Source organism: Electrophorus electricus, chromosome 12 (assembly GCF_013358815.1).
Source record: "Electrophorus electricus isolate fEleEle1 chromosome 12, fEleEle1.pri, whole genome shotgun sequence".
NCBI classification, from domain to species: Eukaryota; Metazoa; Chordata; class Actinopteri; order Gymnotiformes; family Gymnotidae; genus Electrophorus; species Electrophorus electricus.
In genome coordinates, this window is record NC_049546.1 from 3,736,012 (window position 1) to 3,755,204 (window position 19,193).

At 43.8% G+C, this 19,193-nt stretch overlaps 1 protein-coding gene across 1 annotated transcript; it reads left to right on the forward strand.

Annotated features, from left to right (window-relative positions):
- The first annotated feature begins 3,876 nt into the window (after positions 1 to 3,876).
- LOC113583361 (cyclic nucleotide-gated cation channel beta-1-like) lies at positions 3,877 to 18,323 on the forward strand. The gene is made up of 26 exons (XM_035532350.1): positions 3,877 to 3,947; positions 4,027 to 4,051; positions 5,572 to 5,809; positions 5,968 to 6,117; positions 6,375 to 6,434; positions 8,359 to 8,863; positions 9,063 to 9,087; positions 9,300 to 9,791; positions 9,823 to 10,062; positions 10,409 to 10,574; positions 11,454 to 11,552; positions 11,918 to 12,072; positions 12,550 to 12,750; positions 13,357 to 13,565; positions 13,664 to 13,714; positions 13,855 to 13,941; positions 14,216 to 14,280; positions 14,374 to 14,496; positions 14,589 to 14,730; positions 14,845 to 15,004; positions 15,283 to 15,380; positions 15,587 to 15,670; positions 15,955 to 16,073; positions 16,268 to 16,414; positions 17,208 to 17,397; positions 17,581 to 18,323. The coding sequence occupies exons 3-26, from the start codon at positions 5,640 to 5,642 to the stop codon at positions 17,767 to 17,769; spliced, it is 3,927 nt and encodes a 1,308-aa protein (XP_035388243.1). The 5' UTR covers positions 3,877 to 3,947; positions 4,027 to 4,051; positions 5,572 to 5,639; the 3' UTR covers positions 17,770 to 18,323.
- Positions 18,324 to 19,193: the final 870 nt, after the last annotated feature.

The following is a 19,193-nucleotide window of genomic DNA, read 5'->3' on the forward strand; positions in this document are numbered from 1 at the left end:
CACCCACCTCAATCTGTTCCACTCTATTGGATCAAATTAACTATCTCTTTTTTCTTGTCCAATCACATGCAAAGCGCACCATCTTTCTATGGGATGACGGTATGGTTTGTAGGCATGGCCCTTGCACGCTGACCTAAGATCAGTTTTGTGTTTTGCCTTAAAATGGTTACATTTCATATATGAGCATGAGCAGCTGATCTAGGATCTGGATAGTAGAGGACTTTCTGCCTAATCCCTTTATTATCTGATTATCTGACAAGGCCGCCCACTGCTGACGTATACACACAGCAATCTGGTGAAGCCACCAGCTCCCTCAAATGCATGCAGAAGTCAGGAAGAAACAGAAAGCCTTTTTCTTGCAGACACACTGATGTCCAGTGAATGACACTTAGCAAAAGCCATAACAACACATCTTTATGTCTAAAAATGACTACTTGACCCGGTTCTGGAGGATATCCACATTAATCTCAGTGGAAGGAAGTTGGTGTACATTTGTTCTGCTCTGTCTGTGAATTTCACTTTTCTCTAAGGTCAGGTTGGTGTAATAAATGCATGCCCTGAACAGAACCTTTGATTCTCTAATTTGCTGTCATTCTCTGAGCTTTCAAGTCACTTTCACTACAGCACAGAACAAAAATCTGTTATTCCGTTTCCTACAATTTCCCTTAAACATTAAATAAATGAAAAGCAGATGAAAATCAAATACACTGATGGTTTTTGGACAGCGATCTGAAAGAAATCCAGCACAATAAAGAGAGTGCAGAGTAATCCAGCATCTGGACTGTGGATTATTGCAGTAATGCAGTAATGTACCATCTGGGCAGCTCCCTAGAAGCTAATCACCTCACAACTGTAAAATGATATCTATTCTGATGATTAAAGTTTTTTTGAAAACTTGAATGATTTCAGACTGTGGGGCTCTTTCATGTCTATATCCACTCTGTGGAGCTCTCCGCCATTTAAAAAAAATTATTATTGCTCAGTCCATGTTGAGCAGAGCAGTAATTCAGGCTGTAATCCCATTATCCTAGTCTTCAATCCTAATCCACACACAAATCACAGGAGTGTGCCCTGGGCTCTTCTCAGTCCTCTCTGGGATTACCACAGCTGCTGAGAGAGTAGGTAGGAACGGCCACATTTTGAAATATTCTTATTTTTTGTTATCCTGCTTCATTGCTAATCCCACTGGTTTAACCATCCCACCCGACCCTTGGGTTTCTGAGGACAAAGGGATTGGCCGGACATGATTTTTGGATGAAGATTGCTGAGGGCTGCAGATTTAAGTTCTTTCTTTGTTTTTTCTAGAGCGCTTGTTTTAAGTGAACTTTTAAGAAAACTGCCTTGTGACTAAGAGAAACGTTTATTTCAATATGAATCTCTCTTTAGTTAAATAGCTAACTTAGCATTAGTTAGATGTAACTATCTCAATAATAAATATTTGTGTTAGGAAAAGTGGATGAAACAACTACAGTAAATTGAAGGAGAGTTTAGTAATGTATTGCAGATGAAATGACACATTTAACCACTGAATATGATTTTTTGTAAATTCACAGACAGTATTGAGGGGTAAGGACTTCCAACCCTGCATTAATTTCCCTCATACAGGTTAATCAAATGGCAGCTAACGCTGGAGAGGGCTGTTCATTTCAGAGTCTTCCATGTGTTTGTGTGAACTGGAGACAAGCGGAAAAGGACTGTACCACAGCAAGCCTTAAAAGAGCAGCAATAGATCTCGTGATTGGCAGGAGAAAGTGCAGTATGGGACAGTGTTTTATTACGATTCTTGAACAATCACCTTCTGCAGTTGTTTGCCATCAGTCTATGATAAAGGCAAGGTTCATATTTTTGTTCTCATTAGCATTTTATTAGCATTATGGGTTTAGAATATAAGGAGAGTGAATGGGGAACACTTTTTGATGAAGTTCTAAGAACCCAACAGTCAAAATACAGTTCCAGAAATAGAAGTAGACTTCTCCATTTATTTGTCCAAGGAGCAGTTAATTTTTGTGTTAAAAACATGTATATAAAAATAAGTTTATTTGAATTGTCTTGAGTTAGATTTAATAGACTCTTCTATACTATAAATTAAATCCAATGGTGTTGTCAATAGTCTGTGACAGCATATATAAGAAAAGTATATAAGAAATATATATTAGAGTATTACTGTCAGACTGTGTAAGAGTTTCCTCACTTCCTGTCTCTTACGCAAGGCCCACTGTTCGGCCTGAAGGTTATCAGTGCCTCTCTCTTTTTTTTTTTTGAGGATGGTCATGGAAAGAACTTTCCTTCATTCTATTCTTGCCCCTGTTGTGGAGTTTCCCTGGAGACTAGCCACACTTGCCCCAGACCAGGGTATTAAAATAGATGGGGGCATCCTGGGGGTTTTCCACATGGGGAATCACAGATTCTGGTGTAGTGTGTTAACAGGCAATGTCAATTTATTATGACAAAAAATACCTTAATATCAACAAAGCCCAACCCCCAATGAATAGAGCCGAGTGTAAAGCCATTGTTCATGTACCATATACACGCCGTGAGGGAGTGCATGTGTAAATGTTCTTAACCTGGTCGTCTAACCAAAGCACTGTGTATGTGTCAGAATGTTTAACTGGATGGTGAGAGAGGTGTCACAAGCCCAGAGAGATGGAGAGCGAGGACACACTGTCTCAGTAAGGGCTGACTGCTGCTCTCACACGCACATACAAACGAAACATACAACCCTCCCAAATCCACTAACCCACCATCTTTACACAGCAAGCTCGAGGTATAAAATGACAAGGTACAGAATGACAGCAAGTTCTGCTCACTCCATGTTTGTATGAGAAGCAACTAGGCAGGGATCATACTTTAAATTGCATATAACTTCTTCAATCGTAATCACTTCTTTCTCATTCTGTCCTGCTCTTGATCAATAGGCTGGTGGGACAGCATCGGTGAACAGAGGTACGGGACCATTCCACTGCTAATCAGATTTTAAGCAAAAATTCTTTTGGTTGAAGGCCTATGTCATTATCTTTTCTTATATTTAATTGCATGGCTGCAGGAAAGCTGAAGTCAGTAAGCTCAAGCAGACAGGACGACCAAGCCTCAGAGTCGTCCCAGGACAGGTGAGTGTAGGGCTTCGTCTCTGACCTTCACAGGACACCGAACCCCAGCACTTTACCAATCCCCCTTTGTACCCGTGCAGCATGCAGAGTGGCGTGTTAAAATGGTTGTCCAGTGGCTTTGCAAGTGTCCTGCCCCAGGCTGATGGAGGCCTTCACTTCATTCCACCACCTATACGGTGACATTCTCTGTTTTATGAAGTGTTGCTCTCTTTCTGGTGCCTACAGAATGGTGAAGTGGATGAGGAGTGGATTCCAGAACTCTCTTTGCCATCACATTCCCCACCTACCAGACTACCCAGCTCACAGCTCGCAAAAATCTTCACACTCCTCAGACAAAGGTACCACCTGCACAAGTACCAGAACAGGCCATCAAATACTGGACAATCAGGCCTTATAAGACTGATGTGGAGAATATATTTCTAATGTCATTCAAATGATTTTTAAAATGTAGTTTCTGATTGTATTCATTACTGTTAACTATTGCAATTAGTTTCAGATGCCTTTATAGGCGCTGAAGTGAGTCACTCGTTCAGTCTCAAACAGCTCCAGCTTCTTTTTGTCTGCAGCATTCTCACATCCCCCTGAATCTGGTAATAGTTTATTGGAGGTTGACACAAAAGTCAAGTAAGTCAATAGCACATCAGGCCCGCATTCACAGCAAGTCCTGCTTTTCTTCCCATATGGTATATAAAGTATGTGTGATAACTGCTTATCATAGAAGGAGACTTGTATCACTTTGTCTCCCACAGTAGACAAATGATGGGATGGATTGCGCATGGTCTGGGACTGACCATTCCAAAGCCTGTCATAAGAAACAAGGAGGATCACAGGGTGTGTGAGGTAAAGGCAATCCTTTGGCATCCTTTAAATGTGTCCCTCATTTTTCCGTGACTTACCTTACATTTCCGGCTTTTCTCAGGATGTCGTGCGGGTTGTACAAAATGGTGAGTAAAAATGTTTTGTTGCTTTCCTCCCTTGCGTTATGTGCTCACGTGTTACAACTGAGAGGCGCCAGAAATGACAGCATGCTTTCGAAACTTCTTGTGAGGCTCTCCGCATGAACAACAGCAGAAGGCGTCCTCTTATATAACCAGCAGATCACATGCAAACACCGCAGGCAGTGTTAGTCTCAGACAGTAACAGCGAAGGCTGCTTCAGTCGCTTCACGTGCCAGGCAGATGTCGGGTCGGTTCCGGGTCAAACTCGGGCTAAACTCTAATCCTGTCCCTTTTATCCCTCTGTTCCTGGGGGGAGGCCACTGAGGACCCCTTAAACAAAAGCAGGAAGAGAAGACTGGGAAAGAGTTTGGCATGTCCCAAAGCTCAGGGCAGTCAGGCATACCACACACTTAGACTGATAATCAAAACTGAGTTTTTCATTATCTTATGTATATCCGATTTTATAGACGTTTATCTGATGCATATCTGATGTACGCAATGGAATATCTAAAACCACCACCATTCTGCCTTCCTTTGCTGACAGTAATTTCAGCAAGCCTCATGTGTCTAAACCCACAAAACCCATGAAAAGTAAATCTGATCAGTTTTTCACCATGGTATCTAAATACAGCCTCAAATGCAGAAGTCAAGAAAACAATCTAGCAGCTACAAAATCACGTTGTAATGCTTGTCTTTATACGTGTGGCAGCTACGCAGAGTATATTGTATGTGTAGTGTGCATCAGCATTATTTTTTATTTTCTATCATTTTATTAAGACTGTAGATGTGCTCTTGAATACATCAGTGTAACACATGGATGGGTTTATGTTGCTCATAATTCAGTGATCATTCAGCCACACAAATGTTTGTTTTTGAACTGCTTCAGAAACAACAAGCAGAAAAGGTGCAAGAGAAATGAAACATTACAAATATGAACATTCATAGATGTGGCCCAGAATTTCCTCCATATACGAGATCATGTTTCTACAGAGCTAATGGAAATGATGGAAATGTGGCCTGTATATGGTTTGCATCTTAACCCTTAAAGATAATCTTATACAATCAAAATTAATGATACACATTTTGACATTCTAAGTCATATTCGATGTGCACATGTAGTAAAAAAACATGTAGCATGCATGCAGCTGTTCCAGTTTTCCTCGATTGTGTTAATTCAGTGTCACTCTGTTGTCTTCACTCATGCATATGGCATGCATTTGCAAGCTGCCTTTGTAAAGCTATACAGCTAAAGTTTATTAGTGGGTTGTTATTCTGACATTCTGGTGGTAAACTGCTGTGTATTCAGTCTGTATACATGAATCTTAATGTAAGTGGTGACCTGTTCCCAAACCGTGCTTCCCTCTAGATGCATTCATTACAAAAACATTTTAAAAAAACACTGTAATTTTGAACCCACACTCAAGTGCCTACTTTTAAGTACACCAAAACACCCAGGGACCACGTGCCTGACTGTATCTTCTTGCTGTGTGTGCTGCCAGCTGTTCATGTTAGATCTTCTCCCACAGACCTGGTCCTTGAGGACTTAGATACGGAGCCCCTGGTTCAGTCTTCACAGTTGGTCACTTCGCAAGAGATGCAGCGAATGGAACCGGAACCAGTGGACACTTCGAATGTTCGCTCGTCAGCAGCAGAGCCAAGAACGCAGCATGAAAATGCCGAAACGCAAACCGGACGATGGACACCTTTCGTTGAGGGCATCAGGAAAGAGGCAGAGGAGAGTGCCATGGCGACACTGGAGGAAAGGTTAGATGTGGTTCTCTTAGGTTCTCTCAGTGATCAAAAGGTTCTGGTATTTCCAAACTAATCGTAAGCATTTTGAAACGGACCATGAGGGACTGAAGTGAAGCTAATGGAGTGGACATTGTTGAGAGCTGCTCCTGCTGCTGCTGTGTGTGAACCAGGCTGCGGCAGGAGCGTCTGGAGATGCTGAGGATGGTCGAGGATGTGGCCAGACAGACGGCCGTGTTAGCTATCAGAGAGCTGGCTAGAGGCACAATAACCGTACACACCACCGTCCTGGAGATGGAGGCAGAGGCAGAAGGCAAAGACGTGTAATTACACACACACACACACACACACACACGCACACACACACACACACACACACTGGTTTAAGAGAGGTCTCACAAAATTGAAGTTCAATTGAATGCATTCTTTTGGTGTGTAGGAGAGCCTTTTATATGCACACATCGTCAAGCCTGCATGTGTATGCATGTGTACGTGCACGTGTGCACACAAACATAAGCATTATATGCATTATGCAGTAATAGTAGCACACTTGTCAGACACTCATCTTCCTGTGTGTCAGGTTACTTTCTCTGCAGGAGGAAGAGAATGAAGTCGAAATCTTACAGAGTAAAAGTCCTGAGTAAGTCCATCTTTTCCTGCATATTTGTTTCATATATGGACATCTTAAAATTTTGGAAACTCAAACTTTATGCTTACATAGATTAAAGTGAATATAGATATGTGTAGATGTATGTATAGATGAGTGTCAGAGGCTTTATGCTAACCACTAGGTTAGCATAAAGACCAGAACTCTGCTGAAACAATTTAAAAGCAAGCAAAAAAGAATTTAGATCTATAAGCCAGAAAAAAATACAGAATGCCTCCTAAATTGTTATACCCATTTCCTAGCTTTTGAAGAATGGCTTATTTTTGCTAAACTAGAATAAACCTTCTTAAATCTGCTGATTTCTGTTTTCAAACTGTAAAATAATAGTCAAATCTTTAATGAGTCTGAGTAAGTCTGAAGTTACAAAATGTTAAAACATTTACTTTAGATTTACATTAAACATGACACTTGAGATTAAGTAATCAAACTACTCTAAGAAAAGGTGCTTAATATCCAGTCATTTGGAGAGAATCAATACGCATTCATTTCTTAGGCACTCCTACTCCGAAACGGTGCCAGATATGATGCCAATTATATTACAGCGAATTGTAATTTGTAATCCCCCAGTCCTGACATCACTGCTGTAATCTGAGGGCAGCTGACCGTCATCCTGCACCCTGCGTACATTGTCAGCTTTTATTTGACTCTTTCATGGCCTCTTCATTTTGCAGGGCAGGATAAATACGTCTGCACTCATATATACTTGCACAAAATAGCCACTCAGCATCTGCCTTTAAAAAAATAATAATTAACGAGGCCATTTATAAAACAGACCGCAAATGTGGCAGGTTGTACAGAGAACAAGACAAGTTACCATCAGTCATCTAACTTCAAGGTTAAGGTGTAAAGAACTAGAAGCTCATAGGTACAGAGTATATATTTATAGAAGAGAGGACAGCTATAAAAAACAACAACAACACGGAAAAATCAGCGTAAACAGTACCCTATTCAGTACAGCTGCAGTTAGGTTCATTTCACTTTCTGTTGCGGAGAAATAAAGCTTTTAGCGGACTCGATCGAGCTGTCTCTGACGTACGTCCTCAGCACCATCTGCTGGCCAAGTAGAAGCGCCTTAAGGATTCGTGTGGCCTTCGTACTAAACTTCTTGGAACCTTAATATTCAAGTGTCATTGAGTACACGCTAAGCTCTTTTTGTTATGATCTAGAGAACTAGGGCACAAAAATAAGGCTATTAGCTTACATCATGACTTTCATTTCTAGAATGTATTTCTTTGTATCTGTGCTTGATACAGTATGTTATCGCCGGATTTAAGAATCGCCATAGTAAATTATTAATACATAATGTCATCCAGGACTGGCAACAGAATGTCATCCCTTAGAAACGGCTGCTCCCTCCGTGACGGTTGCCTAGTTACCGATCGAGCATCCAGTACTTGTTTTTCCGCTTCGTCGCAATGATGGATGACAGGGGTACATAACCTCCGGCGAATATTTAGACAGCAAACACGAAATAAATATTATCGGATATTAAGCTACTATCAATTGGCGGTTAATTAATATGATAATTTGAATGATTAATCGCCCAATCAATTGTGAAAAATATATTACTTGGAGCTGACGCCGGATCTCAGAGTAAGTTTATACTTAATGATTAAGACTGCTGACTATAGTGATCACTATTATTTCTCGCAATCCTTATTTCATAACTAACTGTCATATTTTGGGTGTAAAATTGTTTTATAAATGGTAAGACTGCATGATACAAAATCTGTTGCTAAAGAAATGCATTAATAAATATCATTTAAACGTCATTTGTAACATGGCATAATATGTTTGTTACATTATTGTAATATCAGCATGCTTAGGTGTGTGTGTGTGTGTGTGTGTGTGTGTGTGTGTGTGTGTGTGTGTGTGTGTGTGTGTGTGTGTCCTACAGATGTCAGAAAATATCTCCAGTTGAGAAGTTTGTCCTGGAGGTTGAAGAGGTAGAAGAGATTGTAGAAAATCCAGCAAGAACAGAAGACCCAGAGAAGGCAGCAGCTGCAGCAGATGAACCACAACAGGTGGCAGAAAATCCAGAAGGTGTAGAGGAGGGCCCAGAAGGGGAAATAGAGGATCCAGAAGAGGAAACAGTTGATCCAGAAGAGGTTGCAGAAGGCCCTCCAATAGACACCCCTGTAGAAGAATCTGAGTTCCGATCCCCTCCTCCAGAAGCAGAGCCCGAACCCAAGACCGCCTCAAGGCCTGAATCCACTTCTCCCAGACCAGCCAGAGCAGAAGCCTCTCCAGCCGAGGACATAGAGGAATCAGAGTCTGAGGAATCAGAGTCTGAGGACTCTGAGGACTCTGAGGACTCATCAGTGGCTGAATCAGAAGCAGCTCCAATTACCCAGAAGCCTCGGGCCACTGACAGTGCTGGAGTGTCCCACACCATTGCTGAGGTGAGGCTGGGTGCTTGGTCTCACTTAACCAGCACTGTTAGATCCTCACCTGTACATGTTAAGCGTTGCTCCTGCTTTGGCTCTGTGTTTTACTCTGAAGTTAATAACTGCACATCCTGTGCTATTCACTTGTATTTTTGTTGCTCCTCAACAGCTTGTCTCTCTTCACTTTTTTAAATTTCTTTTTTTATGTATTTAGACAATAAATGAGGAGGCATCTGGTGGTAGGTTTTCACTTATTTCCATTTCTATTTCCATTTCCATTTATTCCAGTGGAAGGTGCTTTTTTTCCAAAGCGACTTATAAAACAAAAAATACGTTGCATTTCAGATGTAAAAGGAATTTTTATGCGTTCATGACCTTAGTTTTGGGATTGTCTGATGTTTCTACTACATGGCCTGCTGTTTGGTGCTGATGCTGTCCACTCTGCTAGCAGGGCACTCCTGGTGTGATGCACTGAGAGCCTGCTTCATGCACATTCCTGGTATGCCTGTGTGCCTCGATTGCTTCGACCAGCTGCTGAAAGAGAACCACATCACCCTGCCTAGAGTGCCCCTTATGCCCAAGCTCTCCCCGTACCAGCTCACCCAGCAGCTGCCCTCCTTACCCACGTGGTTCAGCCAACTGCCTGAGGGGCTCGCCCATATTCCCCAGCATATCTCCGAGCGCATTCGCAAATTCCCCCAGCTTTTCCCTTCCCTCCCCCAAAAACGTCCCACTTTTTCCCACCACTTTTCCGTCTTCGGCCAACAACTTCCCAGTTTTACTTCACCGCTGTCCGGCATTTTAGTACAACTATCCAACATTCCGCAGCACCTGACCAACCTTCCGCAACACCTTTCCAGCATTCCTCAGCACCTGTCCGACGTTCCGCAACGTCTGTCGAGTGTTAGGCAGTGTGCTGGACGGTGTTCCGCTGCCCTCCAGAGTCACCTGAGCGGACTCAGACCTCTGCAGAATGTCTAAGTTCCAGCCCCAGCAGCAGCCCCAGCAGAGGGACCTGGAGCTGGCTCACCTGGTCCGCCAGTCCCCCATGCACACCCCGCGCACCTTCACCCCTTCACCCCCTGGCTCCACCCTGGACCTGCCCAATGTGCCTTCATACCCACACCTGCCCCCCCTCAGCCCCACCCATCAGTCTGGCCTCTCCAACCCCGCCTTTCACGTCGAGGACGAGTCCAATTCTGCTAGGCATTCAGGTGATCTACACATGCTGTGCATTACATTCCTAGCTACTGCACATTACCATCTACCATCTAATAGTGCTTTGATGCAGTCAGGACCTACAATGATATGTGATACACTTGTACAAAATGTAATCAAATGCATTTTATTTAGCTTTTTGAGCAGCTGTGCGCACAATAAAAAATTATTTATTTATTTATTTATTTATTTTATGGACCAAACAGCATCACATAGCTTAATGGGTCTGGGTAAACATTGAGAACTGTTCTGGTTGGGGACCAGTTTTGATCTGTGCCTGGCAGATACTAGCATCCCTCTGGGAGGAGTGTTGGTTTTATTCTGCTGTGGTTTCCCATGCAGCTGGCTCCAGGCTAAGCAGTCATCCAGCTGTAAACGTGGAGGATATGGATTCAGACACTGAGCAGCAAGGTGCAACATCCCATCACATGCCCCAGATCTTCACCCCACAGGACCCCAACCTTAAGACCCTCACCGTGCCTGGAGTCCCAAAAGCAAGCCGACCCAGGTTCAAACCCACTGTTATGCCACTAGTCAAGGCACAGACTGTTCAGCACCATTCAAAATACTAGTTTGTGAGCCTGATGTGTTGTCTCTGTGGTAAAGCTACACATAATATGAGCATTAAGGCATTGAACATTGGCTTTTGCTTACTGTATCAGTTTCGTTTGCAAACAATTTTATACTGATAATATTATTGTGTATATTTTTTGGGGGGATTGTTCTCTGCATACACGCACACACACACGCATGCACGCACGCACATACGCACACACCCACGCACGTGCATGCATGCACACACACACACACACACACACACACACACACACACACACACACACACACACACACACACACAGACACACACACACACACACACACACACACACACACACAACCTGATGGATGAAAACTATGCTGGTGTCAGGGACAGAAAACCACAAACTATTTGGACCAAAATGTAAGATGTTTAATATCATCCATGATCTGGACTCATTACATCATCCTAGACTCATGAAGTTATTTTTTTGAAAGTGTCTTGGTGTTTTTCACACATGACAAAAATCATTATCCACTGCCCTTATCCATCTACATCCATTCACTTTCATTTATCTCTGTGTTATGTATCCTTTCTCAAGACATTCTTCACAAAACCCTCCAATTTCTTAATTTGTGAATTTTGGGCTTGGTGTCTTATGAGTTTGTGCTACTGTGTTGTAGCTAATAATAAGAACTCAGTTACATCAGTTTACATGTTGGATTATCAGCGATGAGTTGAACAGCAATCATGCTGCAGGCTACTGAAGCAGGAAGCTAGGAGAACAACTCATAAAGACGGCAGCAAACAGACAGACTGGTGCTCAGTGTTTCCCTGGGTCTCTGACAGAAAGAAGCTGTACTCATCTGGAGATGAGGAAGAGGAGGAACTGGAGACCACAGTGTACGCCTGGCCAAGCCAGAGTAGCATCACGAGTGGCGATGAAGGGTAAACCAACCAGCTGAGCATAACACTACTGCAGAACCCTGCCAGGACCTGACACTAATGACACACTCACTTATCTGTACATCTGTGATGCAGACAGCAGGCAGGCAGGGAGACAGGCAGACAGACAGACAGACAGACAGACAGACAGACAGATAGACAGATAGATAGACAGATAGATAGATAGATAGATAGATAGATAGATAGATAGATAGATAGATAGATAGATAGATAGATAGATAGATAGATAGATAGATAGATAGATAGATAGATAGATAGATAGAGAGTAAAAAAGTAGTGTGACATGCTAGCAACATGGTGAGTGTGTGCAGTGCTGAGCTGGATGTACTGGCTGTGTGCTTTGGCAGTGGGAAGGAGCGTCCAGCATCTGTGTCCAGTCAGGCCAGCATGGTGGTGAATGAGCGTCTTCAGGAACTGGTCAAGCTTTTCAAAGAGAGGACAGAGCGCGTGAAGGAGAAGCTCATTGACCCTGATGACTCAGATGACGACACGCCATCTGGCAGTGAGACAAACCTACTCTAATCTCCTGGAGCCCATAAAAGATTACACACACACACACACACACACACACGCAGGACAGGCCAGGACGTTGCAGATGTGGGTAGCAATGGTGATGCTTTACAGTATCTGCAAAGTGATGTTTAAAAGAAAGGATTTGTTTTAATATTTGATAAAGTGTCATGTGAAGCGCGGTGGAAGAGTCATCATTTTCTGTTTCTGGGCTTAAACAAAGAGCCTCACATATGGCCGGGCACCTGCACTCATGTTCATGAGTTTTAAAGATAGCACTACTCTAAAATGCTAGCCTAATCCTAACCCTATTTCTGTCTGTGACTTTACCCATAATCCTAACTGCACCATTTGAACACCTGCAGACTTTCTACACCTCCTTTATGAGCCCATCTGAGTAACAATATTACCACCATTAAGAAGCTGAGCTGAGCTGATATCTTTCCACATGTTCTTTTCCCCAACCCAGCCTCTGTAAAAACAGCCCCAGTGCCTCCTCCTGAGCCTGTGGAGGAGCCAAAGGTGGAGGAGGAGACACAGGATGCTCCCACTGAGGAGGATGTGTCCAAGGAGCAGTATATGAGGGTGCTGTGCTTTAAGGTGAAGCCTCAGTCCAGGATCGGGCGCTTGCTTCAGTACCGCTTCCCAGCCAGCATCGATCCCTTCACCAGTAAGATCCTTCCTCACCTGCTGCCTCCCTCTTCTTCCTCTTCTTACACACACACACACACACACACATCCATCCATGTCAGATGTAATCAGTTCTCCTTACATATACCTTCTTTCCTTCCCCATTCCTCTGTCTGTAACATGCTCTGTCTAACAAAAAAAGAACTTTGCCAAGCAGAGCCACATTGTGTCCAGTCAGCAGCAACGCTGCACTGATTAACATCAAGTAGTGTTGTTTTTTAATATGCCCTCTCTCCTCACCAATTCTCTTTTTAGAGAGTTAATACTATGAAGCAGCATCATTAGCATTATGGTCAAATATATAGTGTATGGGGCAGGGCTTCTCACCTCTAGAGTTTTGCTCCAGTCCTGGTGACCAGCTGCCTAACACACCTGATCAGCTCATTACCTCGTTACCAAGCCCTTCGGGAGTTGGATCAGACATGGAACTGGGAAAACCAGAATCTACGCAGGGCAGTGGGTCAGCAGGGCTGAAGTTGAAATCCCATGATGTGGGCTTTCAAACAAACTATGCTACTATAATTTGAATGACCAGGATTTTCCAGTTTACAGTGGTGCCGTGTGTGTCCTGTGTCTGTGTCCATAGATCTGGTGTATGTGCTGTGGCTCTTCTTCGTCACTCTGGCCTGGAACTGGAACTTGTGGATGATCCCGGTCCGCTGGGCCTTCCCCTTTCAGACCCCGGACAACATCCACCTGTGGCTGCTGGCTGACTACCTGTGTGACACCATCTACATCCTGGACATCCTGGTATTCCAGCCTCGCCTGCAGTTCATCCGTGGTGGAGACATAGTGGTGCGTCCAGCTGGAAGACCAGAGCCACTACGAGTCAGAAGCTGCTGCGCTGAATCTGCTGCTAACTTCTGTGGGGTTTTTTTTTTGTGTTTTCCTAGAGTGACAAAAAGGAAATGAGAGAAAATTACATGAAAGCCCTGCGATTTAAGGTAACTGCATATCTCTGGTCTCGAACAGCCCACATAAACTACACAGAGGTGTGCTTTAATTTCCCTCTATATCCGACATTCTTGCTGATGTCCAGAGACTGTTCAGTCACTTTTTACGCTTGTTGTTGGAATCCTTGCAGCTGGACATTGCCAGTCTCATCCCCCTGGAGTTGTTCTACCTCAGAGTAGGGATCAACCCCCTCCTCCGCTGGCCACGGTTACTGAAGGCAGGCCTTACACACAGCACATTCTGTTTCTGTTACTAAAGGAAATGTTAAGCTAAACTTCATGCCATGGCTGACAATATGTAAAAGCTGCTGGTAGCCAGTTAACGCAATGTAATTGAACACATAATTTCAAACTTAATGGCAAGTTTGTAGTCATTATCACCAGTATTAGCTCTTTTTTTTTTCGCAAGTTCCTGAAAGCTGATTTTTAAAAGGTAAAGCTTATATAAATAAGCGTCGAGGTCATTCAGAACCCACCTCTCTTGTCGTTTAGATCTTGTCTTTCTTTGAGTTCAATGTTCGCCTGGAGGCCATTTTGAACAAAGCCTATGTGTACAGGTGAGTGTAAGCATCTGACAGCCATGTTTGACTTGCTTTAAGATGCTGTGATCATCCTCATCATCTCTTTCCTATGTTGCCTTCGGTTGGCAGAGTCATCCGGACCACCACCTACCTACTCTATTCCCTTCACTGCAATGCCTGTCTCTATTACTGGGTTTCTGCCTACCAAGGACTAGGCTCTACACACTGGGTATACGACGGCAAGGGCACTGCGTATGTGTTAGTTTGGGTCCTACAGTGTGTCGTTTAGATGATTCTCTTTTCAGTACTGCAGTGCATTGTGTATTTCTTTTCCTTTTATTTAGTTACATACGTTGCTACTACTTCGCCGTGAAGACTCTGATCACTATTGGTGGACTGCCGGACCCGACCAATCTCTCTGAAATCGTCTTTCAGCTCATTAACTACTTTATCGGGGTATTTGCCTTCTCCATCATGATTGGTCAGGTACAGTGCTTATCATTTAAATATGAGGCTGGGTGCATTGGATTATTCTCGATGGATTGGTCAAATGTAGGATCAGTTAAAGGGCCTGGTAAAGCTGATTGGCTTTGGTATTAGATGAGAGACGTGGTGGGGGCGGCCACGGCAGATCAGACGCACTACCGCTCGCGCATGGACAGCACGGTGAAGTACATGAGCTCCAACCGCATCCCCAGAGACGTGCAGAACCGTGTGAAAACCTGGTACAACTACACATGGCAGTCTCAGGGCATGCTGGGTAACATGAAAGCATCTTCATTCCTAGTTTCTGTGGCCTGTTTGCCAGCTTTTTTGTTGTTGTTGTGTTGTTTTTCCTTCTCATGCACACATGTGAAACATGTGAAGTAATATTAATCAAGATCAGAAGAATAATAAGTACCTGGCTCAGGTGTATCCAGAGCTGAAATTAAAATAAAATCTGCACTGGTTAAAAGCTTGGGTGAGATCTTTTTCATTTGATCATCTACAGAGGTCTACAGAGTCATAGCTAACATCTCTTTATCATTATGCATATAGATGAACAGGAGTTGCTAGTACAGTTGCCAGACAAGATGAGACTGGATATAGCGGTGGATGTGAACTACTCTATTGTCAGCAAAGTGCCCCTCTTTGAGGTATGGACAATGTGAGATAAGGAATATGTAGTACTATGGTTAATGTCGTGTGGACGTTGGGTCATATCAATTTTTTCAAGCCTACTGGGGCCTTAGTGTGTCCGGGCCTCTGCAGTTCACACGGTGTCCATTGTTGGTCTCTTTCTCTCCCTATCACTTTGTATCTCACCACGATGCCCTGTCTGTGTGTGTTATGCTATTCTCAGGGGTGTGACAGACAGATGATCTATGACATGTTGAAAAGGCTCAGGTCAGTCGTGTACCTTCCTGGGGACTACGTCTGCAAAAAGGTACCATCGGATTCCTCAGCTAACAGAAAGAGTCCTTGTGTGTTCATTACAACGTGTGTTACCACTGACGAGATGCAGGGACACTGGTATTCTTACAATTCGCTGGTGGGTTTCAAATTGCTAGCTGATCACCGAAACCCACAGCTGTCAGCTGACCTTGGAACACAGCTTTTCAACTCACTGGCACATTCCAGTTTTTTAAAATATCATTATTCAACTTGTGTTACTGGAAAATATTTATTCCACTCTAAATCATTCTCCTTGTCTCTCCTTATGTCACACAGGATGAGGTAGGCCGAGAGATGTACATCATCAAGTCAGGGGAGGTTCAAGTGGTTGGCGGTCCGGACGGAAAGACTGTATTTGTGACTCTGAAAGCAGGATCAGTGTTTGGCGAAATCAGGTGAAGATTTCTCCCAGAATTAGAATTTTACTTATAGGTCAATGTCTTTCGTCCATCGATTGTGGATTAAAGAAAGCAAAAAAAGAAACATAAAGAGATAGGCGTGTGTGAATTAGCTCAAAGTTCCTAGGTGGGTGTGTCTGTCAGCCATGGATGTAATCCTTTATCTTCGTGTCTGTCTCGCTGGCATGAAGCCTGTTGGCAGTGGGAGGGGGAAACCGACGGACAGCCAACGTCATAGCGCATGGCTTCGCCAATCTCTTCATCCTGGACAAGAAGGACCTTAACGAAATCCTGGTGCACTATCCGGAGTCTCAGAAACTGCTCCGCAAGAAGGCAAAGTGAGAGTACCGACCGCATCATAAAGCTTACCAAATCCACCAAATTCACCGTCTGCTTTTATATTTTAAGCACTTCCGTTGTAATATTGTTCAGCTCAAAATTCCAACTGCCTTCTGTGGAGTTTAGGTTTGGGTGCAGACACTAATGTTGAGTTTGGCCGAGTGGCGTTTGAGTTTGGGTGCAGACAGTGATGCGGTGTTTGGCCCAGTGGTGTATGGGTTTGGGTGCAGACAGTGATGCGGTGTTTGGCCCAGTGGTGTATGGGTTTGGGTGCAGACAGTGATGCGGTGTTTGGCCCAGTGGTGTATGGGTTTGGGTGCAGACAGTGATGCAGTGTTTGGCCCAGTGGTGTATGGGTTTGGGTGCAGACAGTGATGCGGTGTTTGGCCCAGTGGTGTATGGGTTTGGGTGCAGACAGTGATGCGGTGTTTGGCTGAGTGGTGTATGGGTTTGGGTGCAGACAGTGATGCGGTGTTTGGCCCAGTGGTGTATGGGTTTGGGTGCAGACAGTGATGCGGTGTTTGGCCCAGTGGTGTATGGGTTTGGGTGCAGACAGTGATGCGGTGTTTGGCCCAGTGGTGTATGGGTTTGGGTGCAGACACTGATGTGGTGTTTGGCTGAGTGGTGTATGGGTTTGGGTGCAGACACTGATGTGGTGTTTGGCTGAGTGGTGTATGGGTTTGGGTGCAGACACTGATGTGGTGTTTGGCTGAGTGGTGTATGGGTTTGGGTGCAGACACTGATGTGGTGTTTGGCTGAGTGTTGTCTGATGTGCTGCTCTGTGCTGGGCAGGAAGATGCTGGCAGATAAGAAGCCGGCAAAACAACAGGAGGAAAGAAAGGAGCCAGTGCCTGTGATTTGGCCCCGTGCTGAGACCCCCAAACTCTTCAAAGCAGCGCTGGAGATGACTGAGAAATCGGGCCTCCGAGGCACACTGGCCAAGCTGAAGGAGAAGACCAATAAGTCCAGCATCTCCCTACAGGTTTACACACACACACACACACACACACACACACACACACACACACACACACACCATATTGGCTTACATTATTACTGTAAGGCAGTGATAAAGAAACTATATCAAAATAATAACTCCAATTTTGTTCAAAATCTCCTAAACCACGCTTGACACACGTTCTCTCTAATCTGTTCGCCCGAGCAGCCGTCTGGCTGTTCGTCTGTGCTGCCTGCCTCCCCACTCCATGGGCAGTGCTTGGAAAAAGAAGCTGATGTTCTCTCCCAGATCTCAGACAGCTCCATGCAGGGAGCGGTCGCCAGCCCCTCCTACCTTGGAAACGGCCCTCCTCTGGACGAGCGGGAAATTGTGGGAGGGGACAAGATGGAGGACTGACCTAGAAACAGAACTCAGTGTGAATGAGCTCTGCCTTTCACTGTGAATTTGTCTGTTGACTACCGCTCAGTCCACAAGTGCATACTGAGAGTGTGGAGGGTCAGTTTGACTGTTTCCTCATCTTCCTCACCTTGTTTGAAGGGAGACAGGAGATAATCTGGATGGACTATCATGTAAAACCAAGTTCACTGTGCACATGTTTGCTTTTTCTGAGTTCTCACCTGAGTCAGCAAAAGAAGGAACTGGTAATTGTTATCCTATGAGTTGATATTGGTGTGTTTGATTAGGAAAAGCACAAAAATGTGCAGGACAGACTGGAAGTACTGGTATATAACTAGCACTAACTCAGAGTAGCACTGGTACTGTTGTAGGAAAGCATTCTCAGTCATACCACTAACTCCTGCAGGGATCATGTGAGTACCCTCTGGGCAGGCCAGGGTCAAGAGACTTCTGTTGTGATTCATTTAATGATGATACCATGTCCCTACGTATTATCATATGTGGTGATGGTATTTCTAAATACTTCCAAACACTGCAATAAATCTTTATTCAAATTTTTTTTTTCTCTTTTTACAACTGATGGATCTTACTTATGATTAAGGAGGCCTATGTCTGCAATAGCTATAGCGAGTCTACTCCATAGCATACTGCTATGAAGGTTTTCACACAGGCACAATAGTTCAGCAATAGATTGTTACTTTTATTTCAGTGTACCGTTCTAGGTCTCTCTAAGGCCAAAGTCTTTAGCTTTACCCCTCTATATGCTCAAAATGTCCCTATCACAATGCCAAGTGCCTTAAAGATACCGACATGGCGTTCAGTACTCTTGAAGAGGAGAGCTACACCCATCTCTTTACTCTTGGCATTACGTAAGTGCCTCTGTCTCTTGGCTGTTAGAGTTCAGTGAGTTCAATGAGATGCTTGTGAAAAATCATTTAGAGTTCTCTGTGTTGGTGCAGTACAGAATAATTCTTAAATCCCCATAAATGTATGCCAGGACTCATTTGCTGGCATGCATACCACAATAGTGCTCAGTTATTTTTGGTGTTTGAGTCTCTGAGGCACCATAGACTATACTGGAGCTAACAGAGCAGATGTGTTTCATGCAGAAAATGTCACAGATATATTCTTTAGACAAACAAATTTAAGTAAATACATAATCAAATATGACCCGATACAGAAGGAAGCCAGCCAGTTTCAGTCTTTAGGAGGGGAGTAACTTTAGAACCACTCATATAAAAGTACTTTGTCTCCATAAAGCATATTTAAAACTCAACCTGAAAGATAAATAGGGTGTTAGGGAATGACGCGGAGACATGAATGCCTGAAACAGAAAACACATGAAGCTGTAGTTTCAACTGTAGTTCACCCCACTGAGGAGGAAAGATGAATAGTTGCTCTAACTTTACTGCTTGGCATCTGTG

Excerpts from the sequence above, each read along its gene's own strand:
- LOC113583361 (XM_035532350.1), top strand. The coding sequence starts at position 5,640 with ATGCAGCGAATGGAACCGGAACCAGTGGACACTTCGAATGTTCGCTCG. Across the intron at positions 8,864-9,062 it reads TGTCCCACACCATTGCTGAG|ACAATAAATGAGGAGGCATC; the intron begins GTGAGGCTGGGT and ends TTATGTATTTAG. Across the intron at positions 17,398-17,580 it reads AGTCCAGCATCTCCCTACAG|CCGTCTGGCTGTTCGTCTGT; the intron begins GTTTACACACAC and ends TCGCCCGAGCAG.